Raw genomic sequence first — 21,719 nt, forward strand, 5'->3', positions numbered from 1 at the left:
TGCATAGAAGAAAACATAGGTACTAAACTTATGGACCTTGGGTTCAAAGAGCATTTTATGAATTTGACTCCAAAGGCAATGGAAGTAAAAGCTAAAATAAACGAATGGGACTATATGAAACTTAAAAGCTTCTGCACAGCAAAAGAAACCATCGACAAAATAAAGAGGCAACCAACTGAATGGGAGAAGATTTTTGCAAACAGTGCCTCCGATAAGGGGCTAATATCCAAAATATACAAGGAACTCATGAAACTCAACAACAGAAAAACAAACAACCCAATTGAAAAATGGGCAGAGGACCTGAAGACACATTTTCCAAAGAGGACATACAAATGGCAAATAGACATATGAAAAAATGCTCAACATCACTAATCATCAGATAAATGCAAATAAAAACCACAATGAGATATCACCTCACCCCAGTCAGAATGGCTATCATCAACAAGACAAATAGTAACAATTGTTGGAGAGGCTGTGGAGAAAAAGGAACCCTCATACACTGTTGGTGGGAATGCAGATTGGTGCAGCTGTAATGGAAGGCAGTGTGGAGGTTCCTCAAAAAATTACGAATAGAATTGCCATATGACCCAGCAATCCCTCTCCTGCGTATCTACCCCAAAAATCTGGAAACTTTTATATATAAAGACACATGTGCTCCAATGTTCATTGCAGCTTTGTTTACGGTGGCCAAGACATGGAAACAACCAAAATGTCCTTCGATAGATGAATGGATAAAGAAGTTGTGGTATATATACACAATGGAATACTATTCAGCGGGAAGATAAGATGATATAGGAACATTTGTGACAACATGGATGGATCTTGAGAGTATAATGCTAAGCGAAATAAGTCAGACAGTAAAAAGCAGAGAAACATATCATTTCACTGATATGTGGTATATAAACCAAAAACAACAAAAGAACAAGACAAACAAATGAGAAACAAAAACTCAAAAATACAGACAATAGTTTAGTGGTTACCAGGGGGTAAGTGGGGTGGGGGATGGGAGATGAGGGGGATCAAATATATTGTGATGGAAAGAGAACTGACTCTGGGTGGTGAACACACAATGGGATTTATAGATGATGTAATACAGAATTGTGTACCTGAAATCTATGTAATTTTACTAACAATTGTCACCCCAATAAATTTAAAAAAAATTAACAAAGACAAATATTTAAATCTTCCAAACAAAGGTCACAAGATGAGATAGTAAAATCTTAATGTAAGTGGGCCAGGCCTTCTTTTTCCTGGACCACAGCTTATCTACAGTCAGGGTTAGCAGTGAAGGGAAAGATACAGAATTCAAATAGCCTACATCATTAATAAGTTTTTAGTTAAATTGCAAGGTTAAGCATTTTGCTCCAAAATGTACCCCCTGTCCTGGCAGTTCCTAAGGAACTGACACATTGTTTTGAACTCCTGCTTCAAGCCTTGTGAATGCCATTCCATGAGGGAAAAGCACTGGTCAGCCCTAATGAGCCACTGAGCTTTAGAGTCCTTTTCAAATCTAGGACAGAAGCAGAAACTGACTCTTGGCAATCCTTCCATAGCTCACCCCTTTGGCTGTCTGATGAACCCTGGCAAAACTTGTATCATTTGCATACTACAGAAATTCCAAATGTAATAAAAAGTTAAAAAAAAAAAAAAACAACATGTAGCCTGAATTGTTTATACTTGGGTGGACGACTGCTTCCAAACTCATCTTAATTTCATGAAAACACAAATACCTCTCTGTCCCAAATCTCATATAAGAAAACCATGCACTATTCTAGTTCCTTTTCTACTTATTAGCATTTAAAGCATCTGGATAAGCAAGGTAGAAGTGGGGGCAGAAGCTCTGCTGTGCTCTTGAGGAGCTTGGTAGGGAGGAAGGGGAAATAGGAGTGTTGTCTAGTCTTTTCAGTAAATGGTTTAACCCTGAGGTCAATCTCCCTCATTTCCATGTGACCAGCTAAACTCTATCTGAAGCTGAGGGGGGAAAAAAAAAAAAAGTGAACATTTAAGATAAGATGAACACAGAATTTAAACTGTAGCCTTAAACTTGCTAAGGAATGCCAGGTCATGCAGAGATTAGTGTACACGCGATATTGCACACATGTACATGTGATGCCCCAGAGAAGCATGCGGTGAGTTCAAACAGGCCTCCTCCAAGAGAATGCGGGATAAATCACATTATGAGATGAGGAGAAAGCAAAATAAGTTTTGCTTATTTTGCTTATTTTCTCTGAGTTTTTCATTTAAAACAGTATCTGGCACATAAGTAGAACCATTTTTTTTTTTTTTTTTACAGTGTAACTTTATGAAGGTCATGCCAGGTCCCTAGATCCCTGAGATTTCTTTCTGACTATATCTCTGTTATTTCCCTCTTGGTATATGTACATGTGCGTACATGTCTACATACACATACAACTACATACACAGTCACTGCACATATATATGTATATATTTACCAAATCATTTCCATTTTAGAAAATAAAAGGAGGAGCAATATGTCTCTCTGGTACAAATACAGGGAATGCCTGACTTCAGGACCATGTACATCCACACTGCCGATTTGAGGACCATGTCAGATTTGAATGTGACGAGCAGCCACATCTGGCTTGATAAATTCAAGCAGATTGCATAACCTCCTTGAATGTGTCTGCTCTGCCTTACAGAATTTCCAACTCAATACTTAAACTCTTTGATGTCCACATCAGAGAAAGTCCTAGAGAAGAGGAAGGTTTTCTTCTTATATCTGGTGATTAAGTGAAGGATGGGAAATAATTTGGAAAAAAAAAATCAGTTCATGGTCAGAAATCCTCATTAAAAAAAAAAAAAGATAGAGATATTTCTAGTATTCCATTTCCTTCCTGGAATTCACAAGAACAAATTTTAATCTCTTGACAGAGTATTCTGGGTAATGTGCCCTTTTTGCATCACATTTATTTAATGGGAAAACATGCAAACTCCATGAGAACAGGTGTTTCTCTCTGAGTTTTTCATCTAGAACAGTATCTGGCACATAAGTAGAACCATTTTTTTTTTTTTTTTTTTACAGTGTAACTTTATGAAGGTCATGCCAGGACCCTAGACCCTTGAGATTTCTTTCTGACTATATCTCTGTTATCTTTCTCTAGGTATATGTACATGTGTGTACATGTCTACGTACACATACAACTACATATACAGTCACTGCACATATATATGTATATATTTACCAAATCATTTCTATTTTAGAAAAAAAATTATTCTACTGTATGATACTGCCTTTGAACATCATACTTATGCAACATATTGTTGCTATGTATCCACCAAAGGATGAAGCTTAGACTCTAGGCATTAATAATATACTATATCTTAAGTGCTGTTTAAGGCCTGTACAGCTAAACTTGTACGCAATATTGCTAACTCTTAATAAACTGATGTGGCTGCTTAACGATAGAGTCTGCTCATGATAGGAGTGGGGACGTGGGGTTGGTATTGGATGGTGGAGGGTTATCATAACCATTCCCCATATCTCCCTACATACACATATGCACACAAACACAGAGAGGTGATCAACTTTTCAAGAATTAAGATTTGATACATTTTTAGAAAACAGTATCAAATGATTATCTTTAATATTCAGAAGGTACTTCAGGGCTTTTTACAGCTTTAAGATCTATATCCTGACCACCTATTAGCATTGCAAAGGAGTGTAGTAAAATTTTCACAGCAAATTAATTTAAAGTGGAACAAGTACAACTGTGAGTGTGCGTGTTACAGACTCTACAAGTTGCCCTTAGAACATCTTGTTTTCAATATGTTGGCTACTTTTCTCGCTCTATCCCTATCCCTTACTGGACTGTGTTTGGAAACAGGGAAACACGTCTAAAACATAAGCTTTCTGTTTGTTTGGGCTTGACTCTTGATTATTACAACACTAGTTTAAGTTCCGTTAGAAATCTTAACATTTCAATCAGAAGTCTAGCTTCTCTAATCCTATCAGTAGACTGTTCGATTGGTGGTGCAAGCGACATATTTCCATTTTACAGATGAGGAAACATTGTCCCAGATAGTGAAATGCTTTCGTTTCGGGCTCCCTGGGAAAATCCCTGGCCTCTTTCGAAGTAGAACCCAGGTCCCTGGGCTCCTTTTGACCACAGCAGAAGAGGTACTTACGTCATGATTTGGGTCTCCATTCCTGCCTCCACCAGAGCGCCATCGACAAAAAGAGGAACTGAAGTGAAACCGTACTTGTCCCAGGAGTGGCCCTCGTCAAAACTCACCCTGGGTTGGAAACAAATACAGGAAAGAGACAACTGAAAACGAAACCACACTCTTCGGCAACCATCTTCTCAGGTTATTAAATTCTCCTCTGTATCTCACTCTCTGGCAGTTTGAATTATCAATAGGCATTAATCGCCAACATCTCCCCATATTATTATGGGATTTGATCAAAACTGAATTTCCTGGCCCGGGAAGAGACAGCAACAGAGCTGCAGAAATATTTCAACATATTAGAATCGAAAAAAAAGCAACCCAAGCTGGAGGGCTTCGCGAATGGAGTGTCACGTTTCAAGTCCTCCGAGTGAAAGCTGAGGTTCCATTTACAGTACAATCAATTCAGCCCTTGGAGTTTTTGACACAGATAAATTGAATAGTGTGGGGTGTACCCCATGGGAGGGGAGGTGTGTTTCTTTCAGATCAAACCTTAAAAAAAAGCAATTTCCTATTTGTTCAGAATGGATGTTAGGATCATTTTCCCTCCCTGATGGCACTTTAAGGGGCTTTCAGGGAAGAGTACTGAGTGTCTGAGGTGTTCTAGGCAGCACTGTGCCATCTTTCGTCCAACAGTCAGAGGAAGGGCTGGCCCTTTGTGGATACAGATCAGAAACTCTTTAGGGAATGCTACTAAATGGAGGAGACTTGAGTGATCCTGAGTGCTTGCTTCCTCCCTTTTCTTGGTATTATCAAGTACCTGTCTGCCGTTGATTTAACCAAAGGACAGAACCAAAACACCATTTCCTCTGGAAAGCTTTTCCTGACACTCCTTCCACAAGGCAGCTTTATTTGCTCCATTCTGTGGGTCTTTCTTGGTCAGGTTAATTCTTAATTCTTCTCTCACTTTACAACACAGGATTCTCTGAGTTCAACTCTGAGTTCAACTATAGAAACTCTATTTTCTTATAACACCCAGGCCTTCTCCTATACTAGTGCTGAGAGATGGTTTCTTAACTTACCTTGAATCTCTCAATTCAACATTATAATTTTGGGAGTTCAGGGGCAGGGGTTATGTATGTCATGCTCATTGAATGACCCCTTAACACCACCTACATATCTTTATTACAGTGCTTCTTTTCTGCTATCTCATATATATTATCAAAAAATATGTCTGTCTTTCCCCTGAACTGTGAGCTTTTTGAGGTCAAAGATTATACCATTCATTTTTGCATTACTAGTACTTAGCAGAAAAGTTGGCACGTAGTACTATATAAATGTTAAATGAATAAATTAATGAAAAAAATAAGGAATGATTAAGGACACTCTTCTAATCCACCAATCATTTTTTTTCAAGCATAATTTACTGGCATGCAAGAACTGGATGTGGGAGTCTCTTTTTCCATCACCAGACAACCTACTCAGTCCATTCTATACTTATTTACATTTTTATCTCTCTCAGATTCTCTGTCTCTCTTTCTTGTTGTCTTATCCTCTCTCCCCCAATATATTGATTTTAAAAATAGGCGGTCCATATCTTTACCCAGCTAGAATAACTAGTCTCTCAAACAACACTTTTTGTATTTATGGTGTACCTAATGGTGGTGGCAAGATAGGACTACAAAGTCAAACTGAAATAAAATTCATTTATCCAGTATTTGTTGATGCCTACTGTGTGCCTGGTCTGGCCGTGGCCTCTGTCCCAGGGATACAATAGTGAACAAGACAAGGAAGGCCCAAGCGTCAAGAGAACTTCCATTCCAGTTTGAGGAGACAAACAGCATGCAGATAAACGGATACAAAAATAGGAGTAAGAAATAAGTGTCATAAAGACAATCTAAAATGGAGTGCTGTGATAAGTGACTGAACAGCTACTTTGTATTAGGTGACATTTAAACTGAGATCCGAATGATACAAAGGAACTAGCTGTGCTAAGATCAAGGTGAGAGCAATACCAGGGGGCAGATTTAATGTGAAATTAAGTTGCTGTGTGGGAAGAACAGAAAGATGATCACTGGTTGTAGATTAGTGGGAAAGGAAATTAATAGAAGGAAACCATGTCAAGAAAGTAGGGCTGGGCCAGACTAGAAAGGACCTTTTTCTGGTTGAAATGAGAAAGACAAGATTTGATTTAAACTTTAAAATATAACTTCTATTTCTCGGTGGTGAGTGGATTGTTAGGAATCAAAGTGGATGCAAGGAGATAAACTGGAGGGAGGCGTAGTGATTAGAAGTGACCGAGCAAGAGAAGGGTCTTGGATAAAGGTTATAATAGTGGAGATGGAAAGAGGTGGAAAGATTTAGGACACTTTTAGAGGTGAAGTCAATAGATGTTGGTGATGGAATGTATAGATCGCTTGAGAAAAAGAATCACAAACAATGTGGATTTTGGGGGTTAAGCAAATGAGGTAGGAAAATAGAAAGAATGGGAAAAGCAAAGCCTTCTATTTGCTTGTTTCTGTTTGGTCCACATCAAAGATTAGAAGCTTTTCAGACTTCCAGCCTTTGACACTGTCAAGGAAACCTTTGGATAAATGGATCTGAATTTCTTGGGAGTGAGCAAAGCTGGGAATGTAGATTTAGAAGTCACTTATAAGGTGGGAGCAAATTAAAGAATGATGCTGAATTTAAAAACAAGCAAACAAACAAAACAAAACAAAACAACAAAAAAAGGAGAAAGGAAAATAATAACTAATAAGCTAAAATAACAAACTAGGATCATTGTCAATCACAAAGTATTTCCCAGCAATAGCATTATTGTGAGAGGCAATCAAGCCACTGGGTCTAGTGTGTGTTCACAGATAGATAGCATACACAATAAAAGAAATTATCCTTCTACCACATCCTAAATACTATACTCAGTTTCAGTCATTGCAGAGAACTGACAATCAATATGATTAAAGGTAAAAAAAAAAAAAGTAGGTTGTTGTAGAAATAGGTTCTATGAATTGAAGATAGCATAGGGAAAAGCAGCATAGAACTGAATTTATTACCATTGCTTTTTTATTCTAGTAAGAAAGCTTCTAAATAGTTAAACCAATAAACAAACAAAAACAACCCTAGTTAATTAATACTGAAAAGGGGTAATGTCTGTGAAGGAAATCTGAGAGAATATAGTTAGATACATGAAAACATCAATTAAAAAATACAGATAGAATAAAGGAGAAGATTTCCATTCTCATAATTCTTCTAAAGATCATAGTCAAATATTTGTGTACAAGAATGTAAGCGCCAAAGTATTTTGCTTTGTTCATTGATATATCCCAACCCCGTACTAATACTGGATAAATAGTATATGCTCAATGAATATGTGAGGAATAAATGAACAGATACATAGAATTTGTCGTGAGTTGCATATCTGATCATTTTCTAGAACCTATAAAGGCTAGGCAAAGAAATCTTGTGAGGTCCTTTCCAAGTTGTGTTTCTTTCCATGGGTCTAAAAATCACATGCAATTCTGGAGCAGACATTCTGCACAGATGTGGCCAGCAGAACAGGGACTGTTGGATAGAAATTATAAGTAGGTTCATTATTGCTCAGCACAAAAACCATCTTTCTAAAAAACTAAAACCATTATACAAGATGGGAACCCTCTGTCTTGGGTATTTGCAAGTTGGTCAGCATCATGGTATTCTGGTGAAGTAGAGTGATCATCTTAGGTGTCACAGAGGTATCTGCTCTACTAGTTGTGAAAGCAGAGCACATGTTCTCCAAGACCCTTCCTTGCTCCATGGGTCTATGACTTTATGATACTGAGATGAGATCTACTAAAAGGAACAGAATCTTCGAAGAACTACCAGAACCCTCCCTGGAAGTCCCTAGCACAGAAATAGAGTTGTAATGGTCATTGAGAATCAATGTTCCTCTCTTTGGTGAGATGCATTGCTCCATTTTATTTCATTGCAGTGTATGAGGTGGTGGCAATTTAGCCACCAGGAAGTTCTTCAGAATAGCACATGTACTTTCCCTTCTCAGAGTCATGGATTAGAAGTATCGTTTTCACGTGAATGTTTCTCCGAACAAAATACTAATGCTCACAACCATCTAGAGAAGAGCAAAGGAACAAACAGGGCCAGGTAATGTTTCACTTTCTGCTTCCAAGAGCATCCCATTTAAAGGAGACACTAAGCAAACAGTAGGACCCCATCTACCTGCCGATTCGTAGCTCTGTCTATTGTGAGGTGTCAGTGTTGTGCATTCCGTGGGGCTCCATTGTTCATTTCACTCTAATGCTTCTAAGGCACAAAGGTAATGCTGGATGGAAGACTCACCTGAAATAGCACTTTGGTTCTAATCCCTATGCATCCCAATGTACATAGTCACAAATAGATGGGTACATTTGTATGCTGTTTGCCTTCATGCATATCTAGCGCCCTATCATTCCAGGTTATAGGAAATAGTATGCCTTCTTAGCCTAGCTAAAGTTTCCCCAGTTTTTCAATTATGACTCCTATTTTCTCTGAAAGGCAATCTGGCTATTATTTAAATTTGAGAGCCAATATACCCTTGTATAAGAGTGGCTAGGCTGGTGTCCTTTTCACACACACACACATATATATACACATACACACACATCTTGTATACAAAATAATGTTGGTCTGAGACATACAACAGAAAATAATAATGAACTGATTACTTAACCTTTCTTCTACTTAAAATGAGCTATGTGTTTATCTCGAAGGTTGTGGCTTAATTAGAAGTTACTGGTAATGAAGAAACTGTGTTTGAGTCTCACAAGCTTGCAATGCATAAGCAGGAGACAAAATCAGTTAAGAATGTTTTAAACACTGGTGATAATGGTATGGGCAAGCCCTTACAAAACACTCACTTAGCCTTTGAAACAGAAGTGCAAAGGAGAATTCCTGAATGAGTTATTTGTGCTTGTTGCTTTTTAACACACTCAATAGCTGGCATTTAACCATTGCAGCCATTATTTCAGAAAGCCATTCATAGATAAGCAAGTAAGCAGAAATTGTGGGTGGTGCCCAAGTTCAGGGAGACATTTGTAGCATTTATGACAAATGACAGTGTCAACATCCTTTATATGGAGAAAATGCTATCTTAAAAGCTCAGTCTGAAAAATAATTTTTAATATTGTGTTAGTTGGAATAGGCCAACCAATGCAGGGTAATATTATCATTATTATCAGAGGAAATTCAATGGAAATGCAGCTTATTTTTTTCTGAGTTCTATAAATATTTTTTTTTTTTTTGCCAACAAAAGAGATACGTAATAGAACAAAGGAAAACTCAAATTTTGTACTGATTACTTTGAAAGGCATGATTTGATCCTGAGTGAATCTGAAATTATTTTCCCAACTTAGATGGTTTCCCTCCAGAATATTCCAGACAAGTGCTCCGTTTGCAACTGATCAGGTCTCTGAAGAGAAACTATCACAGAACAGACTGAACGGTCAGATGTAAGGATGCGAAGATGCACCAAAGCCAAACCTCTCTCTAGTCCCTCTGCTCCATACACTCCTTCCATGCCAAATATACTCTCCCCTTCTATCACCAAAAGGAAATAACAACAAAAGCAATTTTTTTTTCTTAAAACAAGGAAAATGTTGTTCGAAAGGCCCTAAAGGTCAACCGTTAAGTAAACACTAGGTTCCTACCATAATGAAGGAGAAAGAGCAGGAGGTCGATGGTCAAGTGTAAGATGAGGTTGTCACCTCTTCTGCCAGGACGTAAAAGGAAGAAATCTGCCAGCTATATCTGCCTGCACAGCATTTATCAATTGTCTCACTGAGATTTAGATGGATGTTCTTAAAATATCGTGATAGGGGTTAACAAAGGTTGCCTTATTAGTTAAAAAACAAACAAATAAACAAAAACAAACCTGTTTTAAGAGTCAAGCTGTCTTCTCTGAGAGTGCAAGTCCTACTCAGCCCTCAACAGAGGGAGCTCTTCCCTCCATAGAGAGAGATGAGAGAGAGGTCTTTATAGTGGAAGGAATTACCTACAGGCTCAATCTGAATCCCTTAAACTGGCATTTAAGTTCTTCTGAGTCCTATCCACTCTTACTTACATTCTTGATTCCAACCAAATGTAGTCTTCTGAACCCTCCCTACATTACCTGAATTCCTGGCTTTGATCAGAGTTTTCTCTTCCCTTGGCTTGCCTCCCATCACCCCTCCTACACCTGGCATACTTTCTTCAAGGATCAGCCCCCATGACTCCTACTCCATCCTCCTTCAGGATTCCAGCAATACGTATACCCAATATCCTTTAGCAGGTATTGCTTTCATTTCTGGTGATATGTGAAGTCAGTTCTTATCTTGACTATGACCTCCCAGAAGGCCTGGACCATATGATACTCTTCTGTGTACTCATTAAAGTGTCTGAAAATTGGTAGTTAAAATAGCAGAGCATCTACGACAGAGGCTCAACTGGGTGCTGCCACGTACTGAGTAGCCTTGAGAAAGGTATTTAATATGTCTGCATTTCAACATCATTATAAATATGTGATGAAAAGAATACCCACGTGCATAGGGTTGTTTCAAGAATTAACTTAGGTACTTCATGTAAAGAATTTATAACAGTGTCAGGAATGTAATAATCTTTCTGTAAATGTTATCATTAATATCAAGTAATTCCACACCTCTGATACGACCCAAAAAAGGATGGAATCAGTAGTAAAAGGATGATAAACAATCGCATTGGGAACTTTTACAGGCTCGTTCTTGAGTTGGTAGAGTACTTTTCCTATAAACAGCATCATGCATCTTTTTAAAATTTATTTTTATAATCTCTAAGAGGATATAGTTAGTGGTTGGTGTAATCATTTTACTTTATGTTAGGTTGAGCTCAAAGAAACTAACAATATTTGACCATTTTGACTTACAAACATGGCAATTTCTCATGGTTTAACTTAATAAATGGCCAGACTGAGCAAACTCTTCTTAAATCCTTTGCAAGGTAGCTAAAGCTTGGATTTGGTACCTGGGGGCCCTTTGCTTTTTCTTGATTTCAAAATGACACTTTAGAGTAAGTAAAACTCTTACTCTAAAAATTCTTAGTCAACAAATCATGCTCCTTTTACTTAAACAGATTCCATTTTCCAGCCCATGGCTAATTCGACCCCACTGAACTCTAGACAGCATATTCTCTACCATCAAATATTCACTTAGCTGAATCTAAAGCCTGATATTCTTTCCCTTCAGGATATAAACACCCATGAGACTTATCCAACCCCTGCCAACAACAAACACAAACAACAACAGCAACATCATCATCATCTTTACAATCATCGTCATCATAATATATCCTCACTCAGCTCTTTGTCCTCACTGGAGGGTCTTGTATACATACACTCAATTCCATTCCATAATCTACTTTCCTGAAAAGACTTATCTACTGTCTTTGCTTTACCCTATTGCTTATCACTCATTCATTCATTCACCTATTGCAATCTACCTTTCAACCTCACCTCTTTTTGAATCCACTCTGATAAAAATCACCAATGACCTCCTATATTGCTAAATCCTAGATTTTTTTTTTTCACTCTATAACTAAATTGATCTGATTATAGGATTTGGTGCTGTTGATCACCCCTTCCTTCAGCCTCCACAAAAACATTTCTCTTGGGTTTTTATCTTTTTGGCTATTTCTCCTTAGTCTGTTCCATAATTTCTTCTTCCGCTCTGTTTGTTGGTGTTTACCAGTGTTCCATAGGAGTCCCGAGTTTCTCCATGTTGCACCCACTCTCCTGTGCCATTGAGCCCACTGCCATGACTTTACCATCTGGGCTAAATGACTCTACACCTAGAGTATCAGCCTAGACCTCGCTCCTAACTTTCAGATGAATATGTCTGATAATTAATGGTCACCTCTGCTTGAATATTCATAGTCATCTCAAACTCAACTAATCTAGAATTGAACTTAGTATGTGCTACATGCACCTAAACTTCTTCTTGAAGCAATTTCCATCTCCCATATTTTGGATACTTTATCTTGTCTGCTTGAATTCAGAGCTCCTTTCTGCTCTCTTTGGCCTCACCAGATCCTCCTGCCTCCCCACCTTACCGATCATACGTCCCCATCGAAATTATCTGGCCTACTACTGCTGCCTAAGAGATAGATGATGTAATGTATAGCAAATGGATGGATGGATGAAAGGATGAATGAATAAATGGATGAGGAAATGGGAAAATGGGCACAAATCATGCAGAATAACTTGCCCCAACCATTTTCAGTAAAAAATTTCTCATTAATAGGGTGGGGAGCTCTCCTTACCACAAATGCCTGATTGGCAGAGGTGTGTGTTTCATGGCCACGAGGGCGCCACCCCAGTCTAGGAACCAGACATTGTACTCTTCATCAAAGATCTGGAACAACAACAACAACAACAATCATAGCAAGACCTTACATTTGCACAGTGCTTGACTGTCTACAAAGTCTTTCACATACATTGTTTCTTCTAGATTCTGAGCCTTCCAACAACCCTATCAGGCAGTTTGGCAAGTACTATCACCCCCATTTAATAGATGACGAAATGGGCTTACAGAGGACAAATAACTCTCCCTAGGCTAAGGAAATGACATTTCCATGGCTCTTTCCACTAGTACTGTAAACCAGTGTGCTACACGAAGAGGAGGCAACAAGATGCATGCTCAACTAGATAATCCAAAGGAAAATGTAGCTTCAAAAAAGCTTCTCTGTCTTTATCTTAGTATGTTCCCACTCAGCTCTCTGTTCTTCCTCTTCTATTCAGATATTGGCTAATTTATAAATGGCCTGTGTCTTATAAGTGTTGTTTATAAATTTTCAAGGAAGTTAAAAGACATTTCTCTAGAAATTATGCTATTCATGATGACTGACTTCCCAGAGTTAGCCACCACTTCCTAGGTTCCCCTAAAAGATAGATGAAGATCTAGATTTGGTGCTTGGGGATCCTTACCCTAAATGCTCATTGGAACACTACTTCCAGGGGCCTAAAGCCATTCATTCTTTAAATTATCCATTGTCCATCACCTATTAACCAATCCCCTTACTCATTAACACATTTAGTGATCCATTCATCTATCTATCTATGTAGGCATTTACTAAGCATTCACTATAGCTAAGAGAAATTCAGACTTAATGCCACATATAGCAATGCTTCTATTATATATGACTTTCAAATCGCCAACCTGAAATAGGAAAAAACATTTGTCCAGCAGACAACCAATCCCCTACTTTAGCTCTTCTAGACCGAAGTGGAATTGGAGAATTCGTCTAGCTTTTAAGCACTTATGATGGCTCTTACAGACTGGATGGAGAGGTTGGGATGGTGGGTTAAGTGAGAAGTACTGTAAGGAGTAAGAAGTTATAGGCGGATTTGAAAGGGAGAGAGTAGGAGGAATGGGGCCTCCTACACATATGCCCCAGGGAACAGTATAGAAAAAAAGCAAGTGGGTTCTCAGGTCTAAACCTCAATGGGTTTTATTTCCCATATTTGACTTTTAAGGAAAGAAATATGTCAATACGAATGGTTAGTCTTAATGCACAAAGGACATAAGGGGGTTCATTAATATTTCAGATATAAGCATAGACTCTGAACCTGTAATGGCAACATTTTCTCTCCAGAGCTCATAGGTGGGCTCTGTGATAAGACACATAATGGAGATGCTGCATTGAAGTGTGAGGATGAGGACTTAAGGAAGGTTCTTGACACCGGAGAGGAGAGAGCTCTTGTTAAGCTCACACTTCCCTCCTGATACTATCATTCCGGCCACTGCCAACTCTTGCCCTGTCCAGCACTAGAATGGAAACTGGAATCCTTAGCTGTTTGGGAAAACAGGGAAGAAAACCCAAGCAGTAACAGCACAATGAAGGAATGTCACAGTCACCAGTTGGCTGGGTGAGCTATTTCTTGATTTGGAGGAATAACAGTTTGTCTCTTTGGAATTTCCATGCTAGAAGAATTTGCATTCCAGCTTCCATCCTCATTTGGCACTAATCACCAGATTATCTTGTATTTTGAAGGTATGTTTTTATTTATGTGTCTTTCCCTCATCCACCTGATTATGACGCTGTAAGAATCCTGACTTATTCTTTACTGTATGCCTTGTAGGACTGTAAAGGGCTGTGTCTAGTAGGTCCTTGGTAAAACTTTCTGGTAGTGGTAGTGAAGACAGGGGAGGCAGTGGGGGTGGGGAGGATGATGTTGGTGACAGTGACAATAATCTTCACTAAGGGATCCAAACAGGAACCTATAAAACTAGATTTCGGATGGCGACTTCACCTACATCATCAAGATAGTCAGTGCTCTTCCCTTTCCTTCCCCAGGTAGAAACCTTAGGACCTTTAAGACTGAGTAAAATGTCAGCTCTGCTTGTGGAGTCTTCCCCAGTTTCCCCAAAGTAGAACAACTCCCCCCTTTTCTCTGCATGCTCATAATGCCACTAAAATATTACAGTCAGACTAAGCTTTAGTTGGGTTATTCATGAGCCCATTTTCTCTACTTAATTTTGAACTCCTTGACGAAAGCCATCTGAGGTAGTCAACTGCCTCCTCAGTTCTGTACTTGACACCTAGTTGACATTGTACAAATCTGCATTGTCCAACAGAGTAGCCCCAGGAGATTCTTCAAATTTAAATTGATGAAAACAAATAAAATTAAAAATTCAGCTCCACTGTCACATCAGCCACATTTCAAGTGCTCAACAACCCACATGGGGCAGCACAGACACAGAACATTTCCATCATCACTGAAAGTTCTATTGGACAATCCTGCTACAAACGTTTGTACAATTGGATTACTCTTTCATGTAGTCATATATCCATAAAGCTGTTTCATACTTACTTATGGACCTAAACAATACTTAACCACAGACTTCCACGGCTTTGCTGGTTTAAAAGGCTACCCCCTTCATCTTGCAGATACAGAAACAAAGCCAGAAAGGTGAAGAGACCTGCTTGCCAGTATTCCATGGCACATTAATGATAGAAACCATTTTATTGGTTGTCTCCTCAGCAACCAGCACAATACTTAGCATCTCGTGACTGTTCCATACATATTGCTAAATAGAAGAATGAAGGAATTGGGAAAATTCCAGTTCTTATTTCCTGCCCAGTGTTCTTCCCATTTGATCCCATTGCCCACCCAACATGCCAGCCCAATTGCCAAGCTGAGCAGCTGCTTCCATTTCTTTGTAACGACAAAGTCATAAGAAGCCTGGGAGTCTATAGGAAGGAGAGAAGTTGGCAGAAATTGTCGTAAATCCCTCTTCCTCATCCCAGAGTCTCCCAGTTACCTGTCTCCACGTGTTGCCCCCATCGGAAGAAATGAACACGCCAATATCAGTATATGAGAGTTCTGGACCAATGTTGCCTGAAACATAAGCAGAGTATTTGCAATTGTCAGACAGTTGACAGATTATGTGTGCTTGGGGTTAGAGGACAGGGCAGCAGTGAACAAAAGTTTTCTGAATGATGTATAGAGATGATTTGTGCAGGCTCTTTCTTAGTGTCATATCAAAAACCCACCAGGAAGATAAACCCAGTATGGGAAAAAGTAAATAACAGAACAGGAATGCATCTTTAAATGATAAGACTCAAAGACCAAATATTGATTAGCTTGGATCTCTTGAATTGTTCATTCTGGATACCAAACCAATAATCTCTTAAAAATTGATCTTGACAGGTGTTCCCCAAGGCGGCAAAGAGAAGAAGAGTGGACATACATGGTGAAGCTGGGCCTAGGGATACCTTCCTCCTCATATATATTTTAGCCTAAGAAAATCTGGTGTGTGCGCATGTGTGTGTGTATCTGTGTGTGTCTATATGTGGGTTTCCAACTTTAATTTGTCAACATGTTTCTTACATGCAAGGCAACTGAGTGACCGCCCAGAACAACTATACTTAGCTGACCATGGCCATCAAGGATGGCAGGTAAAGAAGTCACCTGGTTTATGACTAGACTGATCACAGTTACTGCTTCTATCCCTTCACATCCACTTATTTTCTTCCTCTTGTACTTCATCACCTTGTGGTTTTGTTTATTATAAAAGAAAGTGGTCCAGATTTTCTAATATATCTTTATGGCCCAAGTTTCTCCAATGGACACCTCCCCCCACCACATAGCCTAGAACAGTGCCCCAAATATAGCAGTTAGCTGCTCAATAATTAATTGTGGAATGAGTAAACAAATGATTGAATCAGGTGACAATATTAATGTGCATTTGGGGAGGTATTGAGAACTAGGAAAGTACCCTAAGCATGTAAGAATTTATCATTTTGACTGATATTTTTTCTTTCAAAAAAAGCAGGAAAAGAATGCTGGCTCCCACACATCTGTAGCCTAAATAAGAGCACAATAAAAATGCAATAATGAAAATGTTAATTGAGCTCCTGACATTTAATGCTTCAAAATGAGAAATTAAAGCCAGGCTACGTCAAGCTCCCGTCAGCATCAGGCGTGCACAGCTAGCCAACTTGTTTTGACACTCAGGCTTCTAAAAATAACCCTGGGGCTTAGGGCTCAGGCAAGAGGTGCTAGCGAGTGGGGAGATGCACTGCAAGCAGCTCTGGGGAGATCTGTTGGGAATTTGGAATTCCAGTCTCCAGATACAGGTTTTGGAAAATAAAGAAAGATAAGATGGATGGGGCAGAGAATATCAGAGTTATTTGGTGATGGCTGCTCGGAGCCCAGTACTAAGAAGGATACTGAAGTCATATTTGGTTCCAACAGAATAGAGTGTGGAGATTGATTAGTAATGTCTACAAAGGGTGGGAGAGGGGGAGAGAGAGAGAGAGAGAGAGAGAGAGAGAGAGAGAGAGAGAGAGAGAGAGAGAGAGAGAGAGAGAGAGATATTGACTGATTCACCTTAGGGCTAAAATCTGCCATGCCTGCCATGGTTTCTAGGATCTGTCTCAGCACCTCTTACCTGCTCCCTTCAGGAGGTGGTTCTGCCAAAATCCGTAGCCTCCCTTTCAAAGCTCAGCCAGACTGATTGTGAAGGCTTTGAGGTGGGGAGAATCAAAGGCTAACAGTGAAGTCTGTTTTTGGAAATATGTCCTGTCAATTGAAAGGAGCCCTGAAAGAAATGTTGCTGATCACAGGGACCACAAAGTAGGTTCCCCGATGGAGAGACAGAAGGATGTACCCGGGCTGATTTGATTTTTGAACATATTCAGTCCTTAAGTGGCCCTCTGGGAAATCTCTGACAGGAAGAGTCTGGAATATCGTGTCAGAGAAGAAAGATGTGAGTAACGCACCTCACTAAAGTGGAACAGGGGCGGCTTACCTCCAAAGGCCCGGTGGCCAGGTTGGAAGATACAGCTGCTCCCCACTCAAGTGGTGTGATGGGGGTGGGGGGCGAGGAGGGGTGAGATGGAGAAAAACCCGGAGCTTCTCTCACTCATAGCTTAGCTGGCAAACCAGGGAGGTTCTGTTATCCTTTTGTGCAGCTTTAAAAACTTGCTTTTACCCCTCATTTCCTACCAGGGCTACCCTTTTCCGCTCCTTAGTTAAACACTAGTGAACAAAATGAGAGGGAGGCAGGAGGAGATGGAGATAGGAAGAGGGAGAGGAGAAACAGGGAAAGAGAGTAGGGAAAAGAATTTTGGAGTCTTCTGGGATTAGAGATGCTTCTCTCACCACCTCTGTTACCTCTTCAGGGCAAACGAGGGCTCAGAGGAGGACGTAGCTCAGTGCACCGTCCACTGCAGGGAGGGCAAGTGCCTCCATGGAGGGGACAACACTAGGGTTTGAACATTTGAGTTTCTAGGAAGCATGGCAGGGAGCCCGGGGTAGCTGTGGAGCTCTGGGCTAGGTCTGGCTGAATGGTTACTGGACAGACTAGTCTTGGAGCCAGAGGGAATGTGGCCATGGGCACAACACCCTTTGTCCTCTGCCTCTTCATCCGTAATTGATGATAATGGTATTAGCCTTTTCTACATCATAGAGTCACTATGTACCCAAGGCAAGGCAAGTGTGTCGCACACTGAAAGTGTTTTGCACTGTGAAGATGTGAACACTAGCTTGAAACCCCAGTGGTAAGGATATTTAGAACCCAGGTGATTCTGCTTGCTTAAAGCAATTGCCAAACTCTCCAGACTGCAATTCCATCTGCCTTCTGAGAGGCCTCAACAGGAATTAGAGATGCATCCTGGGGTGTACTTTCATCCATGCAGCTTCCCTGAGACCACATCTCCATGTGAGATGGGAAGACGCAGTGAGTAGTGAGAGTGAAGAGGAGAGAGCCCAGGGTCGCTGACACCCGGAAGCAGGTGAAATGCATGGATATGGGAAAGGGCCCTGGAGAGACATTGAGACAATACAGGCCATTGAGGAAACCATTGGCTAACTTCATAATTATTTTCTGAGAGCAAATAACCTCTCAGGGAGAGCTGGCAAGCTGAGGAAGGGGAAGCTGGGTATGAGGAGGTGTGTGCCAGTGGGTCTAGCTCTGGCTGATCATCAGGATCTCATCATCTATATATATCCCTACCAATGTCCCAGGGTCCAGCAAGCGGTCGTACAAACTTACAAAAGTTACAAAAGGAACAGAAAAGGAAATTAAGTCAATTCTGAAATATATGCATAAAAAACAAAAAAAAACAAACTCATCTTGAATGGCTGCACATTTGTTCATTTATAAAGCCTTACTTAACATTAGACTAATTTAGAGGCACGTGCTGGTCACAGGTCATCACATCTACCAGTAATTCCACTCATTACGCTCTGAGCCTCTGTTGGGTATTATAGACACTCTTCCATCTCTAATTCTTAAACACTGTCACAAGGTAGAGAACATCTCTGTTTTACAGATGAGAAAAGTGAAGGTCAGAGGTTAAAGAACTAAGCTGAATTCACAAGGCTAGTAAGTGTTAGAGCTCGGCTGGGAAAGCAGGATGACCAGGTTCCTGAGTGTATTCATTCATTCAGTGTGTGCATAGTGCATGCACATCATTTATGGATTCTACTGAAGTAGATGAGGAAATCCTAGTCTTCCGTTGCAAAAACAGTGGCTTTAAACTTCTGTCATATTAGTGATGGTAACAGGTTAACATATATAAACATTCAATATGTCCTAAAACCTGTTCTGAGCACTTTCAATCCGTTGCTTCATTTAATTCTTCCATTCTGTTATGTCAGTACAGTTATTCCCACGTTGCCAATGCAAACACTGAAGCTCAGAGTGGTGAAGCCACACAGAACAAAGCTTGGCTACATAGTGCACATGTAAATAACATTAACTTTTATTACTGATGACTGTTTTCCAGTGTTGCTTCCACGCCAGTCCAGGAACTCCTGGCAACCTTGAGGGAGGCAGAGAGTGCAGCCGTCCTCTAGTTGGGAGGTACAACGCACACAGATTACAGACTATGGGGACCGCTCCCCAAGTCATGAGAATAGCAACAGAGCCTGCCCTTACCTCACTGTCCTGGGCTCCCTGAAGACAGCGGTAGTAAACATGGGGGACCCCCACCCTAAGTGGTTCATAGTTGTTGCCTGAAATGCCGGAAGGCCACACTAGATGTCAATCTGATCCGAGTGGTTGGACACTAGTGGCATTTAAGCTTCGCACAGTTGGAGGTTTGCCCAAGGGAGCCACATCTAGGAGGGCAGTAACTGCTGGGCCAGAGCTCCAGGTTGATGAGAAAAAACAGAATGTACCATCTCAGAAAGTCACTGTGAATTTATCTGCTTTCATGAGAAAAAAGCTGCCTAACAGCAGAGCCCTAACTGCTAAGATTAGAAGCTGCCTTGCTTTATGCCATCAATGTACTCCTGAAAAGGTGCCTGTAAATCAAATGCAAGCTCATTGGAGCACCTGCAGGGGAGACTTCCCGTTTCATTTGATGGGCATCTTTATTCCTGATGGATGTTCAGTGGACAGTGGTTCCAACAATGCAACCTGTAGTTTTTCGGCCCTTTCCCCCAGGCTCTCAGCCAAGTGGTTAATCATGTATAAACAAACCTTTACAGGCACCAGACCCCTCATGATTAAAAAGAGCTCTGGGATGAATCCTCTGGGTAAAGAGAGAACTACCCCAACTTATATTTGGTGACCTAGGAAACTCACATATCACATGTTCTTAAAGTGAGAATTCCCTATTACAAACAACTTTTCGGACAAGTCAGTTTACTTTCAGAGGAACTCTGGCCTCTTGCTAAGCACAGGGAGTGCTCTGTGCCTGTGTGGGAAGAGGCACTAAGCTAGAACTTCCAAGTGTCTGGAGCCCCTTTCCTGGGTTGTTAGAGTGGCCATGGGGATGCACGATCCCTGCCTTTTTTTCTGGGGAGAGTGCCCATAACTTTTATCTGTTGCTCAAATGAGTCCAAAGTGGTTATAAACATATCCCAGCAGCCTTCGGTAAAGAAGAAGCCCAGGGAATGTCTTCCTTACCTGTAGCCACCACAAGTCCTGGGGCTGTTGCCTTGCTAGAGATTCTTCCCGAGGAATATGGATTTTCAGAGATCTGTAAGTGCAGGTGTAAGGAACAGAAGGGCTACAATGGAGGAGAAAAAAATAGTTTCATTCCAGTAAACTCCTGACACACCCCACCCCCCCGACCCATCAGAGATGGGGTTTCCAGATGTTAAGGCTTTCAGAAACAGTAAGGATTGGATGCAAGACACACCCTTAATTTTGGGCAGGAGTCATCACCACTTGAGATCAGCGATATGTTCACATCAGAAACTGCCCTGAGCACCTGTCCCTACTCCCCCTGCAACTGTGTGGCATCCCCCCTCTTCCTCCCCTCAGCCTCCATCAAGATCCAGTTCATGGTCAGCCTCATGAAGCCTTCCTGAACATTCCTTCTGACAGCATGACACTGACCTTCTCCCATATCTGATCCTGACCATCACACTGTGCTTCCTAGAGCTCTAAGGGCCCAGTGAGAGGGCTGAAAAGGGAAAGCTAAGTGAAACAGTCTCCCAGCTCTCTGCCCTCTTCTTCAGCTAGATTGTCTCTGTTTCTATTTGATGCATTTTGTTCCTGTTTATAATTTTACTTTAATTTTTTTATTTTTTTATTTATTGGGGTGACAATTGTTAGTAAAATTACATAGATTTCAGGTGTAAAATTCTATATTACATCATCTATAAATCCCATTGTGTGTTCACTAATTTTACTTTTAAATGATTGAAGTTGTTATCAAAAACTTATAAGTTTGTCTTCTTTATTTATTTACTTATTTATACTTTTTGGATATTCTTTAAAAGAATTAGGGAGTTATAGGGATGAAATTGGAAAAAGGGGAAAATTAGGTTAAGAAAATGAGATGAAGCCATGAGTAAGGTAAGGTTTGGGGGGGGGGGGGCGGGAATCATGCTGTGACCAGTTCCTAGACAGAGGCAGGCATTTGTCTCTGACCTTCCTAGTACCCTAAGCAAAAACCATGGAGTTTGGATACTACAAAAGGGGAAAGGCCCTGTCTGCTCTATTTACCACCCTATCTCCAGTTTTTAAAATAATGTCTAGAATATAATAAGTGGTTAATAAGTGGCAGAAAGCAACTTTTTGTTAAGGAGAAACATAACCATTTCTGGGACCTTAGAAGAACTTCTCACATGGGTCCACTCTAAGATGTCACTG

The 21,719-nt window shown here is 40.3% G+C and overlaps 1 protein-coding gene across 1 annotated transcript in view; it reads right to left on the reverse strand.

The window, feature by feature from the left end:
- The window catches only part of SORCS3 (sortilin related VPS10 domain containing receptor 3), a 538,724-nt gene that overhangs the window by 70,230 nt on the left and 446,775 nt on the right, over positions 1–21,719 (reverse strand). The window contains exons 11-14 of the mRNA XM_019725085.2: positions 20,526–20,628; positions 15,426–15,502; positions 12,424–12,515; positions 4,147–4,254 (exon numbers count right to left, since the gene is read on the reverse strand). Coding sequence (XP_019580644.2) covers positions 4,147–4,254; positions 12,424–12,515; positions 15,426–15,502; positions 20,526–20,628 — 380 coding nt within the window. The remainder of the gene's footprint in view (positions 1–4,146; positions 4,255–12,423; positions 12,516–15,425; positions 15,503–20,525; positions 20,629–21,719) is intronic.

Source organism: Rhinolophus sinicus, linkage group LG07 (genome assembly GCF_036562045.2).
Source record: "Rhinolophus sinicus isolate RSC01 linkage group LG07, ASM3656204v1, whole genome shotgun sequence".
NCBI lineage: Eukaryota > Metazoa > Chordata > Mammalia > Chiroptera > Rhinolophidae > Rhinolophus > Rhinolophus sinicus.